Below are 16,968 nucleotides of genomic sequence, written 5' to 3'. Positions count from 1 at the left end.
CAAAGCAGTGCCCTTTTTACACAATGCCCACATTTGAGCCCCTTATACACAATGTCCACAGTAGTAGTTCCCCTTATGCAAATGCAATGCCCATTGTAGTGGTGCCCCTGATGCAGTGCCCACAGTAGTGGCACCCCTTTTGCAGTGGCTGCAGTAGTGGTAGTGCCCCATATGAAGTGCCCTCAGTAGTAGTGCCCCTTATGCAGTGCCAATAGTGGTGCCCCTTATGCAGTATCCCCAATAGTGGTGCCCCTTATGCAGTGTCCCTAGTAGTGGTGCTTTATGCAGAGCCCACAGTAGTGCCCTTTATGCAGTGCCCTCAGGAGTGGTGCCCTTTATGCAGTGCCCCCAGGAGTGGTGCCCCTTGTAGTAATGCCCCCAGTAGTAGTAGTGCCCCTTTGTAATGCCCCCTGTGTATTGCCCCCAGTAGTAATATCCCCTCCACTTACACAAAAAAATATTTACCTTAAGCCCCGCTTCTGCGTGGCTCTGGTCCATCTGGCTGCTCAGAGTCCTCTGAAATTACTATGGGAGAGGACGTCATGAGTGAGCCAGCTGCCACTAACACTGCGGGGAGGGAGCCGGGCACCCGCTGGTAACAAAATCTCAGCGGCGCCCAGCAAATGGAGCCTCCCTGCGGCGCCAGTCTAAGGTGGGTCGGAGGAGGCGAAACTGGTTCAGTCTCCAAATAGAAGTGACAGAAGGCAGTTCCACCCCGTTCCGGCCTACTTTAACCCCTGAGTATATTATCTAAGACTAAACATTATGAAGTAATAAAGTGATTTTGGTTCACAAGCAAAATGTAATTAATTGAACAAAGGATTGCTGAATCTTTGTCAAGAACAATTGGGGATATTTATGAAAAGTGATGCACATGGGAATAACATAAGCTGTAACTTACCACAACCAGTCATCTGTCTAATTTTCTAACCTGCACTAGAAAATAGCTAGTATTTGATTGATTGCTTGCTAAGGGTTACAGGAGCTTTTTCCCTGTGACCTCTCTCTATTGGCTAGCAGGACCAGTAGTGGTGCAGCAATAAGGGGTACATTGTTAGCACATGCAAAAGGCGTGTGGACTCAAGCTACCTCATTGTCGACAGCCTTTGGTGGAAGCTGGGTGGAAGCTTCTGTTGTCTATCACCCAGCCAGAAGCAGAATTAAAGCAGGAAATAATGTGCACTTGACAATGTACTATGAGTGAGATGTCAGCGCAGGAGAAGGGGCAGAGCAGTGCAGGAATAGTAATGTTTGACTGATACATGAGTTATGTGTTTGGCTGATTAGTATTTAATAGGTGTGACTAATGTGCATGCCAGCAACACATAATTTACATGTATATGATTAATGTGCATGTGATCATGTAAATGTAATCAGTCATCTATGATTAATGTAAAAGAGATATATGTAAAGTCTGTATGTGATGGATGTGTACTCATGTCCTATGTGATTAAATAAGTTATATCTATGTAATAGGTGTTTGTATATGTGTACTGCCAAACCAATAAATTACTAATGTAATTGTTGACTAAAGTGTATATATGAATTTTGTATTTACTAAAGGGTTTAATGCTTAACGATGGAGTAATAGAGGTGATGGCTTGTGCGATTTAGGGGTCTTATTTCAAATGTTTCACTTGGGTCCAGACATTTTTAGCTACTCCACTGTCCATTAGGCAGCAACAAAATCACTGCACAGAGATCAACGCTGAGCTGAGTGTTAAAATGAGCAGTGTATTGGGAACCTGAAACAGGAGAAGAGCACAGAATGACATCTGAGTAGAAGTTAATAATTACTGTGTCCCGTAGAGCAGAGATGTCTGGCCAGAGAGAGAAAGGACAGAGCGGGAGGAAAGAGACAGGAGGAGTGAAAGACAAGAGTGGCAGAGATAGAGAGAGAAAGAAAGAGAATGGCAGAGATAGGGACAGAGTGGTGGGGAGAGAAGGAGCATGGGGGAGGGAAGAGATACATAGGGTGGGAAAGATTAAAAGGTTGGGGCGGAACAGATGTAAACTAATTAGAGGCAGAGAGGAGCTAGAGAGAGATAGAAGCAGGCATGAGAGCGTGACAGATCAAAGGTGACTAGAGAGTAAAAAATAGACAGAAGGGGGCTAGAGAGAGACAGAAATAGGATAAAGAGACAGAAGGGGGCTAGAGAAAGACAGACAAGTAGTATGGTGAGGGAGACAGACAGAAGGGGTCTAGAGGGAGATACAGACAGAAGGGGGCTAGAGAGAGATACAGACAGAAGAAGGCTAGAGCGAGATACAGACAGAAGAGGACTAGAGCGAGATACAGACAGAAGGGGGCTAGAGCGAGATACAGACAGAAGGGGGCTAGAGCGAGATACAGACAGAAGGGGGCTAGAGCGAGATACAGACAGAAGGGGGCTAGAGCGAGATACAGACAGAAGGGGGCTAGAGCGAGATACAGACAGGAGGCTAGAGCGAGATACAGACAGAAGGGAGCTAAAGTAAGATACAGACAGAAGGGGGCTAGAGCGAGATACAGACAGAAGGGGGATAGAGCGAGATACAGACAGAAGGGGTCTAGAGATAGATACAGACAGAAGGGGGATAGAGCGAGATACAGACAGAAGGGGTCTAGAGATAGATACAGACAGAAGGGGGCTAGAGCGAGATACAGACAGAAGGGGGCTAGAGCGAGATACAGACAGAAGGGGGCTAGAGCGAGATACAGACAGAAGAGGGCTAGAGCGAGATACAGACAGAAGGGGGCTAGAGATAGATACAGACAGAAGGCGGCTAGAGAGAGACAGACAAGTAGTATGGTGAGGAAGGCAGACAGAAGGGGTCTAGAGATAGATACAGACAGAAGAGGGCTAGAGCGAGCTACAGACAGAAGGGGGCTAGAGCGAGATACAGACAGAAGGGGCCTAGAGAGAGACAGACAAGTAGTATGGTGAGGAAGGTAGACAGAAGGGGTCTAGAGATAGATACAGACAGAAGAGGGCTAGAGCGAGCTACAGACAGAAGGGGGCTAGAGCGAGATACAGACAGAAGGGGCCTAGAGATAGATACAGACAGAAGGCGGCTAGAGAGAGACAGACAAGTAGTATGGTGAGGAAGACAGACAGAAGGGGTCTAGAGATAGATACAGACAGAAGAGGGCTAGAGCGAGATACAGACAGAAGGGGCTAGAGCGAGATACAGACAGAAGAGGGCTAGAGCGAGATACAGACAGAAGAGGGCTAGAGCGACATACAGACAGAAGAGGGCTAGAGCGAGATACAGACAGAAGGGGGCTAGAGCGAGATACAGACAGAAGAGGGCTAGAGCGAGATACAGACAGAAGGGGGCTAGAGCGAGATACAGACAGAAGAGGGCTAGAGCAAGATACAGACAGAAGAGGGCTAGAGCAAGATACAGACAGAAGAGGGCTAGAGCGAGATCTAGACAGAAGGGGCTAGAGCGAGATACAGACAGAAGAGGGCTAGAGCGAGATACAGACAGAAGAGGGCAAGAGCGAGATACAGACAGAAGGGGGCTAGAGCGAGATACAGACAGAAGGGGGCTAGAGATAGATACAGACAGAAGGCGGCTAGAGAGAGACAGACAAGTAGTATGGTGAGGAAGACAGACAGAAGGGGTCTAGAGATAGATACAGACAGAAGAGGGCTAGAGCGAGATACAGACAGAAGGGGCTAGAGCGAGATACAGACAGAAGAGGGCTAGAGCGAGATACAGACAGAAGAGGGCTAGAGCGACATACAGACAGAAGAGGGCTAGAGCGAGATCTAGACAGAAGGAGGCTAGAGCGAGATACAGACAGAAGGGGGCTAGAGCGAGATACAGATAGAAGAGGGCTAGAGCGAGATACAGACAGAAGGGGGCTAGAGCAAGATACAGACAGGAGGCTAGAGAGAGAGAGAGGCAAGAGGGGGCTAGAGGGAGACTAGAAGAGAGCAGAATGGAAGCAGAAGAAGAGAAAGTGGGCTGGAGTACAGATCAACCATCAATAGTCTATGGCTGATAGCAAGTGGGTTTTTTTCATAGATGCAGGGGTGTATCTATAATGGGTGCAGGGTGTGCGGGGAACACGGGCCCCTGGGTCCAGGGGGGCCCCGCACCGCACACCCATATTACTACTTACCTCTCCAGAGTCCCACATCAGCGCAGGCGTCCGGCGCTGTAAAATGACTGGAAAATGGCCGCGGAGGCTATTATTCCCTTTGTTTGCGCATGCGCAGGACAGGGAAAATGGCCGCCGCGGCCATTTTCCCGGTGTCCTGTGCAGACACTATAGACTCTGGGCACACTCTAGTGCCCAGAGTCTATAACTCATGCGCTGGCTGCGCACAGCTCAGTGCGCTGCCGGACACCGGGCGGAGAGGAGGGGGCCTGTGTCGGACACTGCACACGGGCCCCCTCCTCTCTAAAAACGCCCCTGCATAGATGGCAGGCCATCGATGCTGCACCACTGATGAAGGCATCCAGATGTTGGAAACATCAGCAGTGCCACACTCATCCATCAATGGTTTTCTGCCAATGGCTTAAAACCATCGACCATCAATTAGTAGAGCCATTGGAGCCCATCACAAGGCTGGAGAGAGAGAGACAGAAGTAGGATGGAGAGAGAGACAGAAGTGGACTGGAGAGATAGCGAGACACAGAAGTGGGCTGGAGAAAGAGAGAGAAACATTAGTAGGGCTGGAAAGATACACGGGAAGGGGGGTGCACAGAGGGGGTGGGCTGAACAGACACATGGGGTGGAGACGGAAAGAGGTAGAAGAGAAACTGAGGGGTAGAGAGAGAGAGATTGGAGAAAGAGGGGATGCTGGAAAGAAGATAGGAGGGAGGCTGGATAGGAGGGAGGCTGGAGAGAATGAGGGGAGGCTGCAGTGAGAGAAACAGAGGGGCTGGAAAGAGTGGGGACAGTTATAGAGACCGAGGGGGCAGTTGAGACGGAGAAGAGGAAGTTGGAGAGGCAGAGGAGGTGCAGCTGGAGAGATAGGTGAGTTGAAGAGAGATAGATGGGGCAATTGAAGAAAGAGGTTAAAGAGACATTGGGGGCTTGGCGAAACAGTGAGGTAGGTTGGAGAGAGACAGAGGGGGTCTGGATAGAGACAAAAATTAGGGGGAGGAGAGGTAAAAAGGAGTTTGGGAAAGAGAAGGGTATTAGAAAGAGGTTGAGGTGAAGAGACAGAAAAAACTATTTGACATATCATATACTGAATACATATACACAGCACTCTAGGAAGTTACATTCAAAGGGCCTGATTCAGAGCCGAACGCTCTGACCAGAGCGCTCGCTCTGAATCAGTGCCCTCCTCCCTGAAAATGGAGCGCCCTCCTGGCCGCTCGCATAGCTGTGGGTGACCACCCACAGCATATGCGAGCGGCCAAAAAGATGGTCGCTATGGTCAAGACCATCGCGACCATTGGGCTTGCGACGAGACCCTGTGGTAGGGTCTTGCTGCCGCAAGCCCAGGAGTGATTTTAGCTCTATCAGAGCCAAAATCACTCCCACTGACATCATTACTGATGTCAGTGGGGCCAGCTTCAGATGGTAGGCGTTCCCATGTGAAGGCCTCAGTCTGGCAGCCACGCCCCCGGCATGCCCACCAAAGGGTGCGTGCTGTCACTCACCATCGACAGCACGCCCCCTTTGGTGCGAGACCCCGGGTCTCGCACATGCGCACGACGGAGCTCCCTCCGTCGTGCGCATGCGCACAACATCGACCAGCTTGCGAGCGGGTCTGAATGACCCCCAAAGTCTCTTTGAGCCCAGTATACATAGATAGGTGTAGGTACAAAGAGCGAAAAACTGAAGGGGCTTCAAAAAGTAAAAAAGTTGGTCAGAAACTGTGTCTCTGAACTTGCTTCTTCAGAATAGACATTTATAAAACACTTTTTAGTCACTCAGAATACTCCCTCACCTAACTCACTTGGACATTTTGCAAGCACAAAGCAAACTCAGCTGGCCTGAAATCAATTCTCTACTGCATGAGTGTTTGAGCTAAAGAAAAGGCGTAAAAACTTATCTTTATGTAGTATGTAATCCCCTCCCGACTTCACACGATCATTTAGGCACAAAATGCTGTCCAAAAATGCTGCTCTTTTGACGAAAATAAAAAAATATGACATTATTCGTTTGGAGTTAGCGGATTGTCCTTCATATACTTTAGTGCACCGTTCCCTCCCAGATATCTCCAAATCTACAACTGACGTGGTGGGACACATGCTTTATGTTGCCTCAAAATTAAACAAAGCTAGCCTTCCTCTTCAACCATGATAATTAACAGAATATGGCAGATATACCGCTAGGTTCCCTTGGGTCTGATATAATGAGGATTCTGATTGATCCTCTGCTTATAGTTGAACTTCCTGTTATGTTATATATTGCAGAGTCAACCTATAAAGATATTACGCTAAAGAGCCAATCTGGTTCCCCTTTCAGTCTACTGCTAACATTTCTCCTTGCTCACCACCTCCCCTCCCAGAAATGCTGTTTCTAATGTGAATCTGCTGTAAAGACAACATACTGTGTACGTATAGTATGTTGAGCTTCTGGACTCAAAATGTTGCTGACCCCTCCCTTACCACATATACTGATCTCCTTTTTTTATCCTTTGCCCCTTGATAAAAACTTTTACTTTGAAAGGCCTTCAATGAAGTATCTATAATTGTAACTAACAATTTTGCATAGCATTTATTTGCTTACTTTTTAAGACCTTAATTTGAACGTTAAGCATTCCTTCAAACAAATTATACAAGCCGCAACTGTTTTATCTGCAAACTTGTGTACAGAAAGCTTTCTCAGCCTCATTGTTTTATCTGCACTGCATTTGGATGGCTTTGGGCTGTGCAGACTGAAGCTGGAAAAAGCCTACACATTAAGCAGTCAGACAATAAACAGAAGAATAGAAAACTAGCTGGTTCAATCATCTCATTGGTTACATTTATTAAAATCTGTTTAACACGCCTATGAAAAATTCAGCAACATATTTAAATAATGATTAAAGAAAGTTTGCAAAGAATGATAAAGGGAGAAGTTGTAAATATTTATTTGTTCTTTCCCAGTGTCCTCTGCTTCTCTGCATGCTCCACAATCTTCTCTTCTACATGTAATCCCTTCCGTTTCCTTACAGAGTTCATGTATTTCCTTGCTTGGTTTTCAGAGTCTGCTTTCTCTCCAAAGTGTAAATATTCCTCCTCTGTGGTGGGGACCCAGTACGGATCGCTTGGAATAACCTTTAAACAAATGAAGTTGATGTTACTGCAAAAATGTAAACATACAATAGCCGCAACTCCCACATTGTGATTAATCAGATAGCATTTCCCATTATTATCAATTAGAATTTGAAACTATTATGAATGATTAGTTAGCATGGTTCTCAACATTCGGAAATATTTCCTTAGGATATTAGGAAGGTTATCATAGAAAAAGAAAAGAAGACTCTTTGTTGGGGGCACTCAAAATAGAAAGTATGTAGAATTGGATGTATTCAATATAAAACTTAACATTTATTCTTATATATTATATAAAATATTGGACAATATACTACATGTAACATACCGACATACAAAGAAAGCCCCTCATTAGTCAGTAAATACCGACCATGAGATCATTAAATCAGGAGTGAAAATAAGCTTTTGTGCAGTTTGCAACAAAAAGGTTCTATAATTCATAACTATTCACTCACCCAGAGTAAGAATAAATATTTGTGCACTTTGCAACAAAATAATTATAAATAGTAGTTTAATCCGGTGTGATTAGTCCTGGCGAATATTAATAAAACTTGCAAAAGCCCAAGTGGATGTATCCTGCTAAGGGGTAAGTACTGATTAAGCATAAAATAAATACACCTATAACCGTGAACTTTCTCCTAATTCCACATAAATAGTAGCTTGGTTCAGCTATCTAATTACTAACCGGCACTCTAGATTATAGATATTGTATGACCGGCAAGTGGACCCTAAACACGCAATTGAGTGGATAAAGCAACCCCAATTGGGTATATTTCTCCGTACATACGCTAAACATTACCACCTATAAATGGGGTTTGAAATAACCTGATGTATTCTGAAGCCATAGGTGCATTTTAGTAACGTTGAATAAACCAGAGTGAAACAATATTATAACAATATATTGATTTCAAGAACCAATATTGAGGAACCACCAGCATAAAAATATCACAGTGTCACCTAAAGCAAAGGAAAAAGTTATAACTGTATAATAGGTTTGTAGTATAGCTGCCACAGAGTGGTGAGCCTAATAATGGTGAGTTAATTCAGTAAGATGCCCAGATATTGTCCCCCTCGTTTCTGCTGTCTCCGTGTCATGTATCACACAGAGGACATGGGATGAGAGAACGAGGTTGGCAGCTGGTGGGAAGAAAGACAGAAAGCACTTCTGCTGTCAGTATGCATAAGGCTACGTCTATACTGTTATCATAGACATTGCAGGACAAACGTGGTCAGCAAAACTGATGAGAGAGTGCAGAAAGTGTACCTGTAGCAAACCGGTTCAGTAGGAGTTCCACTCTATGCCAGTCAGCCGAAACATCACCGGACGGGTGCACCGGGGATGTCTGGAGCGGCTAATTGCCGTGGGTATGGGCACCGGTCAGATGCTGGAGAAAATTTCAAACGGCTATAGTCAGGAAGGAGGGCAATTTGCAAGGTAAGTTCGTGAAGCGGGCGGCAAGGGACTATACCACGCGTCTCCGGCAAGCAGTCATCAGGTTCTTAGCTGGCCGCTTAGATCACGTGAAACAAATGTCAGGTGAGCGGACGGTGACGAGCTGCACTGAACGTCTCTTTGGTAGTCGGCGGGATGGTGCCCGGCTGGCCGAATCACAGTGGAGGTGATGACGTACGTTTCGCCTGTAGGAAAGGCTTGTTCACATCATGACTGAACTTACTTACCTTGCAAATTGCCCTCCTTCCTGACTATAGCCGTTTGAAATTTTCTCCAGCATCTGACCGGCAACCTTTGATTTTTCTTCTTGCACCAATTGTGTATAAAAAAAAAAAAAAAAAATTTTCTCTCGTAGTTGGTTCTTCATTAATTATATTTATCTTACCCTTCAATTATGCTATGAGAATTAGCAAAGACGGGGTTTTTTCCTTTCTGGTCTTTATCCTGTGCGGGCTCCAAAATTCACATTCTCGATATTAGGAAGGTTATAAGCAAAATCATCTAGATGGATACTGGAGCATTACAATTATGAAAAACATGGACAAACCTATATTTGGAAATTAGGTAGAGAGTTAAGGGGCCTATCCATTAGCAGATCTTTCTCTAACGATGAAAGACAAAAGATTTATCCCTTGAAAATTCCTGGGGCTGCGGTGACAGATATCGGTCATGACAGATTTTTGCAAACGACGAACGATATTGCATGACATCATTCAGGGAGTGGATATTTTTTAGGTTTCTATGAATTTTCATTAAAAATATCATTCGTCGTTTACCGCAACAGATATTTCCAATATCTGGCAGCGATAAGCGATAATTGACCAACATGTTGGAGAGACGAAAGACAATTTATTGGCCGGAGGAGTGCGCATCTGTCATAGTTCAGGGCCTATCCATTAGCAGATAAATTGAACGTCTGAACGATATATCGTTCAGTCGTTCAATTTATCTGCTAATGGATAGGCCACTTTACTGTCAGCAAAGGTTTACCCTCAAGGCAACAAAGTACACACTGAGCCTTACAATAAAACACAAGGTGGGTACCACTAAGAGTGAGCGTGGAAGCCAGAAACACACTTTGCAAGCCACCAAAGAGATCCATCTATCTGAAATTCTTTAGAATCAGAAATAAGTACAGTGCAGGAATACTATTATTTCTTTTTATCCATCATCTTTATAGCACACAGTGTAAAGCAGTGCTCTACACTATAAATTTACAGTTTACATCCCCAGTTAAAGTTTGTTTGTTTTTTTGGTACCTGGGTCACAGGGAGAAAGCAACTTGTCCAAATTCAATAAGATTTGCACCTGGACCTCCAGAAAGTGTCTTGGAGCCATTTTTGCCTGGTCAGCATCCTTAACTACTGAGCAAATTCTTCTATAGTTAGAAAAACAATGTTGTTTTATACAACAAACCTTTGTTTTTCTATGAATAAGGGAACCGCAAAAAATAACCTACTCAATTATTTGCTGGGGGGGAAATCACCTGAGTTACAGCTGCTTAGATTGTACAAATGCACTTCAGCCACCTACCAAGATGTTTCTGGTTAGTTGGTCCCAACTCCAAACATATAATGAAAGTAACCCATAGCTCAGACTGCATCACTCCTACATCACTGTATTGGGTGAATGCCTCTCTGATGTCACATACAATGATCAGCCTTAACATTGAAACCAACTGCCTAATATTGTGTAGGTTCCGCTTTTGCCACCAAAACAACTGTGATCGAGGCATGGACTCCAAAGATATCTGAAGGTGTCCTGTGGCATATGGCACCAAGATGTTATCAGCAGATCCTTTAAGTCCATGGCTTGGACTTGTTTTTCCAGCACATCCCACACATGCTCGATTGGATTAAGATCTAGGGATTCTAGAGACCAAGTCAAAACCTTGAACTCGGTCATGTTCCTCGAACCATCCCTGAACAATTTTTTGCACTGTGGCAGAGCGCAATGTCCTGCTGAAAAGAGACCACTGCCATCAGGGAATACCACTGCCATCAAGGGGTGTAGTCAGTCTGCAACAATGTTTAGGTAGGTGGTACATGTAACATACACATGAATGCCAGGATCCAAGGGTTCCAAGCAGAACATTGGCCAGAGCATCATCTTGCCTCCACATGCTTGCCTACTTCCCATAGTGCATCCTGGTGCCATCTTTTCTCCAGGTAAACAATGCACTTGCACCCAGCCATCCACATGAAGTAAAAGAAAACCTGATCATTCAGACCAAGCCACCTTCTTCCATTGCTTCATGGTCCAATTCTGATGCTCGAGTGCCCATTGCATTAAATTTTATTTATAGGGCACACCAAGCGGTCCGCAGCACCGTACATACAGTAAAGGGTACACAGAAAATTACATTACAATACAGTAACAAATTATAAACAGGGCACAAGTAACAATTAGCAACACAATTCGCCATACACAGTACAGCTGGGAAGGTGAAGGCTGTCATAGAAGTGCTAGAGAAGGCTGTGAGACAGTGGGGAGGAGGACCCTTGCTCCTAGGAGCTTACAATCTAGGGGAAAGGGGAGATAGACAGATGACATGAGGCATGAGTGTGTAGATGGGGACCTAAGTGCAGGAAGTAGGCAAGTTAGAGATGGCTGAGCAGGAGGGAGAGTGACCTGGTGACACGGTTATGTGGTGGAAGGGTATGCTTTGATGAACAGGTAGGTTTTCAGTGCACGTTTGAAGCTCTGCAAGGTTGGGTAGAGCCTGATCGAGCGAGGGAGCTCATTCCAGTGAAGGGGGGCTGCACGGGCAAAATCTTGGATACGAGCATGAGATGAAGTAACCCAGGTGGAGGAAAGGTAACCATCATTGGAAGACCAGAGTGAGCGGGAGGGAGTATGTAAGGAGATGAGGTTGGAGATGTAGGGAGCAGTAGAGTTAGAGAGGGCCTTGTATGTGAAGGTGAGGAGTTTGAAGAGGATTCTGTAGGGGAATGGGAGCAAGTGCAGGTTTTGGCAGAGGGGAGCAGCATAAGTGGAATGGCGGGAGAGGAAGATAAGTCTAGCTGCAGCAGTGAGAACAGACTGGAGGGGAGCAAGATGGCAATGTGGGAGGCCAGTAAGGAGAAGGTTGCAGTTGTCGGGCCATTCAGATGTTTCTCAGAAACTGAAATTTCAATGCAAGAAGCTGCATCTGAGGAGAAAAGCTTTGCAGCGTCTAAACGAGGGAGATCAGTGTAGAGTGTGCAGGTTATGCAGATTGCAGGAGTTAGTTTTGATGATTTTGTTGACTCACTGTGTAGCTTGAGTGTAGTCCATCTTCGTTAGTGCTGGATTGCACTATGTTTTCCTTCGGTTTAATGCTAATATTGAGTTTAAATGCTCAATTTTAGAACTAAACACTTCAGATACTAAACACCCTAGCAGCCTACTCTGAACATTGTAGATGCTTTTGGTGGTGGACAGGAGTCAGCATGAGCACTATGACCGGCCTGTGGCTACACAGCAAGCTATGATGCACTGTGAGTTCTGATACCTTTCTATCATAAATAGAAAGTATGGCGGTCATTCAAATCAGCTTAATGATATTGCCAAGGTGCTTGTAAAGGACGGAGTTTACACTGAACCAGAGAAAAAAATAAAAGGGGATATTCCCTCCAGCACACTTGAGCAATTTTGGCAAAAATACTTGAATCCTTCATGATAATAGAAATTCAGAGGTATTAGTTGCATACATTTGCAAATATATGATTAAGCGCCGGGCCAACGTCAAGACTCCTCTATACCGGCGTCCCTAACATTAAGGGGTTCGCGTCCGAGGCGCAAGGCACCCCAAAAGAATCCAGCCAAGGACCATTCCCAGGGCATCACACGAATAATGGAAGAAAGGTGACAGTGAAGTGTAAAGTATAGATGTGTAAAAGATAATCAATAAGTGTTAATATAATAAGAATTAAAATTACATAAATAACAAACAAACAAATAGAAAGGTGATGAAAAAGTATCTATGTGAATTAAGTGGTGATGCCCTGAAAAAGGCCCGGCCAGAGTAACCCCGGGGGCCCCACGCCCAAACGCTCACCCCAAAATAATTATTGCTACCAAATAGTAGCACCCACTCTGGGTCATACAATTACAATTAATGTACTGCATAATAACAGCACATATATAAGCCGAGAGCTGACTTACCTAGGGGGTATCCCAAAAACCTCCAAATGTGTATCATGTGTAATGTCACACATGATGTACACACAGCACCAGCCTCGTCTTACATACCACAATACTGTAACTCAACCCAATCCATGCATTTAGCACTCCTAGTCAGTGTTCTTACTACCAGCAATATCCATAAATATGTAAGAGCAGTTTTTCCCACAGTAACATCAATGTTGTAAAAAGCTGTGTGTGGGGGAGGTAAATGCTGATAAACCTTTCTAATAGTTACTAGAGGAGGATTGTGAGTTATCACAGTCATTGGGAATCCAGTGTAGGGGTGGGGAAGCTGCAAGGAGGAAGGTGAATTAGGTAGGGTAGGGATTAGCTCTGTGTCCAGCACAGACCTAGTATATGATGCCAGCTACTTAAATATGAGGTTAATTTTATGTACAGTTATGAGTTATTCAATTTATATTTTTTAAACCACAAGTCAGTCATTTTACATATTTATAGTTCAGCATTAAAAATAAAGACAGGCAATAAATTATTTATTTCTCCTGTTAATACTTGATTTTAATCTATTACATTATTTGCAAACCTCTTCGTTAAAGGTTACAGAGAGAGCCACTTCTAATTCACAATGATTAGGCGTGTATTACCCATGACGGGATACAGTCAGTATCCTGGAGGCCATGATGACGGCGCTGATATTACCGGTGCTGAAATCCCGATTCCCATGACAGTACCCTTATTAATGGAATAAATCTATTTTCTGATTTGACCTACTTGTTCCTATCCCTATCATGTACATAAAGTGTGGTAGAAAATGGCTAGTGCCTAAAATTTCCAACTATTCACATATAAATGGGACTAAACAACTTGTGAATGGTAAAATCATCACTTGCCCATACCTTTTTTTTTGCAGTTGAACTCAGTATCTCCAAGACTGACCTCACAAGTGTGTCCTGGAGGTAACAAATGGTGAGGACAAGACTAATCCCTTTCTTCAGGCTTTTTTTTTTCCTCTGTGCAACTGCTTTTGAATAAAATACTTTCTGATATATATATATATATATATATATATATATATATATATACACACATCTATCCCTTTTAAGCAAAATCTCTGCGATCCACTTGTGTTTAGCTTAAATCATTTAATAAACACTTTTTTAAAAGACAAAGCAGATATGTTCAATGTCTTGTATAAAATAAATCAAAGTTAAGTGCTGCATATGGCAGCTTTTTATTGAAAGTACTGAATATAGTTGATGGAAGGGATCAAAGGAGAAATATTTGTATGGATTGATTATTAAAGATCCTAATTACAGGGATTAACTCAGGGCAGTTTGTATGCCTAGGAGGTAAATCCCCCAAGGTTACTGCCCTGCCTTATCCAATTCCCAATGGAAAATAACCTAAACTGCAAGTACGTGGCATCAATGTAGGTTACATCATCTCAGTGCACTTTATGTCAGTGTTTCCTTTACTTTAGCAGTTACTTGTAATTATTTATGATGTGTCTTGGTATTTTTCTTATTAGGAGCTCAAGTTTCTGGACAACGGGGACGAAGAGGAGCACAGACGGGGCAGAGGGGTGGGTGAAGAAAGGTAATCATATGATAATATGGTAGTGAGGTATTACTAATTACATATGTCTATCACACATACCATAATGCAGTTACTGGAAGAACCAATGATGTATTAATACATGTTAGCAGCAACGACAACACCCACCTCAGGCTTAAAGGTCTCTGGAATACTATGTGGGCTCAGGCCTTCTTTGTCCATTACCTTACTGTGACTGCAGAAGCACCAGTAGAGCCTGTTTAGCAGTTGTAGGAGGATTTCTGAATACAAAAACCTAGAGAGTTTTTAATATCTACTAGACCGACCAGGCTGCTGGTTGCGCATGTCCAGGGCAGACATAAACCTTTGAAAGGTATGAAAGGTGTAATGGAGCATACACACGGTCAGACTTGTCAGATGAACAATTGAACGATTTGAACGATTTTACCAAAGTTTTGAACGATTTGAACGATTTTTGACTGCATTAAAATGAATGGAATTGTCCAAGTCTGACTGCAAACACATCAGATGTCAGATATCGTTATCTGACAAACGGGAACGCGCATCGTTGATCGTCCATCGTTCAGGCATGTCAGATATGTCAGATTTTCCTTCAGATATGAACGACTGAACGATTTTTAAATCGTTATCGTTCATATCTGAAGGAAAAATCTGACCCTGTGTATGCACCATAACACTTCATAGATTCTAATTCCCAAAATGAATGTTGTCCGTGTAAATATTTGTAACTTATGCAAAAACATTTCAGCCTAAAGTCATGATCCTAACATAAATGAGGTTTGGCCCAACAGCTGCAGATCCATCCCGTGTCTGGGTATTCTACACATCAGAACTGCACATCATGCACAATTCTGCAAGGTGGTTAATAATTTGAGCCCTCTAGCTTTCAATATTAGAAAGAATGATGTCCTGTCTAATACAGATTTAGCGAATGCATTTAATGACTACTTTGTGGGATGTACTAGGCCATGCTAGTAATGCCAATTCACAGGCACTGACTGATTGCACACATACTCCCTTCTCCAGAATGTACTTCTGAATTTATATTCTCAGTATGTGAAGAAGAGACTGCCTTGTGAGCTATTGTAGCTCAATCTAAATTACCAGTGTAGGACAAAGTAGTTGCAGTTAAAGTTTCTGTTCCTTGGTGGCCCACTTAGTTCAGTACAGTAAGGTGACAATAGGTTTAGCACTATGTTTTCTGGTCTTAATTCCAAGCATGGGAAACTGCTACTCATCCCTATCCTGAAAAGTGGGGAAAAAAAAAGTCCCATCTCTTTATTACCTATATTACCCAAAGTCATGGAAAAACGTGTTTGTTCCAAGCTGAAAAATGTCTACCTCTAAATTATTTGGAATGGTATTTGGGCAAACCACAGTCAAGTGCAAAGTAACAACCCTACAAAAAACCTGCATTAATGAGCATGCGATGGAGACTGGCTTCTGACACTGTAGATCTGACCCCACTGCTGAGAGCGAGTACGTACTCAGGTATACTGCAGAAACTCATGTTCTAAAATGGCTTCACATAGTCTGTATCTGACATTGGCATCTATTGTGTGGAGTGGTTCCTGGCCGTGTGAGGATAAGCAGGCTCACTTTTTGAGGGTCACGGGGATAAATTTACTAAGAAACGAGTTTAGGGGAGATTAAACCCGAACAGGTTCCCACGAACATGCATGGGATTTTCCAGAGAAAACTTTCACATTTATCAGGAAGTGAGTTTTGCAAAATCGTGTCTTTCGATGGTGAAAGCAAACGTTTTTTGTCATGTGAGTTTTTGGCAAAACATGTTAGAGAATGGATGTGTTGTATACATCATCCTAGAAACATGTTCTGATTGGTTGAAGCAGTCACGTCATGTACACACAGCCCAAGCATATGAAAACGCCACAAACAGCCTAACCTTTGAGGGTTTTGTTGTTTGGAGGTTGCAGAGTGACAGTGAGGAGTGTGTTTAGTGGTGTAGGAGAGTTTTTTGGCAAGTGGAATCGATTACTGCTTGGATTGTGTTTTGTGCTTAATATTGTTTTGTTATTTATCGGTTTGTCTAATTTTGCTGTCTTTCTTGTGTTTTTTTTTTTCCTGTGTTTTTTTTTTTGTGTGTGTGGTGCGTGTGGGTAGTAGGATAGGATATTTGTTAGTTTGTCTTTTTGTGTTTGTATAGGGAGTGGGACAGGAATATGTCCAGGGCAAAGGAGAGGCAGGGAGAGAGTAAGGTGGAGGAGGTTGCTGCTCAGGAGCCATATTGAGCAGTATAGGCAACAGTGATGAGGTGCCCAGGCAGAGAAGCAAGACCAAGATGTGGCGCAATGTGAAATTCTCTGTGGAGAACATGGACCTTGTGCAGAAGGTCATGAAATCCCACTACATGCTGTTTTAACAAAAGGCTGCCAGCACATTGACCTATCGCAAGAATGCCACCTGGGCGGCGGTTTTGAGTGCAGTCAATTTGATGCAGACCATTATGCAAGCCCAAAATGCTATAAAAAGCTACCCTGAGTGTATGGCACTGTGACTCCCGGCTAGGGAAGCAGGTATCCATTAGTGGCTAAAATGCCACCATTACTTGAGTTAGGTACCGTGAGAATGTTGACTAG

The 16,968-nt window shown here is 43.7% G+C and overlaps 1 protein-coding gene across 1 annotated transcript in view; it reads right to left on the bottom strand.

Annotated features, from left to right (window-relative positions):
* Nucleotides 1-6,901: 6,901 nt before the first annotated feature.
* EFL1 (elongation factor like GTPase 1) overlaps nt 6,902-16,968 on the bottom strand; it is a 363,676-nt gene continuing 353,609 nt past the window's right edge. Inside the window, exon 20 of the mRNA XM_088472852.1 lies at nt 6,902-7,215. Within this exon, the coding sequence (XP_088328978.1) occupies nt 7,027-7,215 (189 nt within the window). The 3' untranslated portion in view covers nt 6,902-7,026. The remainder of the gene's footprint in view (nt 7,216-16,968) is intronic.

This window comes from Taudactylus pleione, unplaced genomic scaffold (assembly GCF_031769625.1).
Source record: "Taudactylus pleione unplaced genomic scaffold, aTauple2 ptg000129l, whole genome shotgun sequence".
NCBI classification, from domain to species: Eukaryota; Metazoa; Chordata; class Amphibia; order Anura; family Myobatrachidae; genus Taudactylus; species Taudactylus pleione.
Note: the sequence above shows the minus strand (reverse complement) of the source record. Positions and strands in the feature narration are given on the sequence as shown.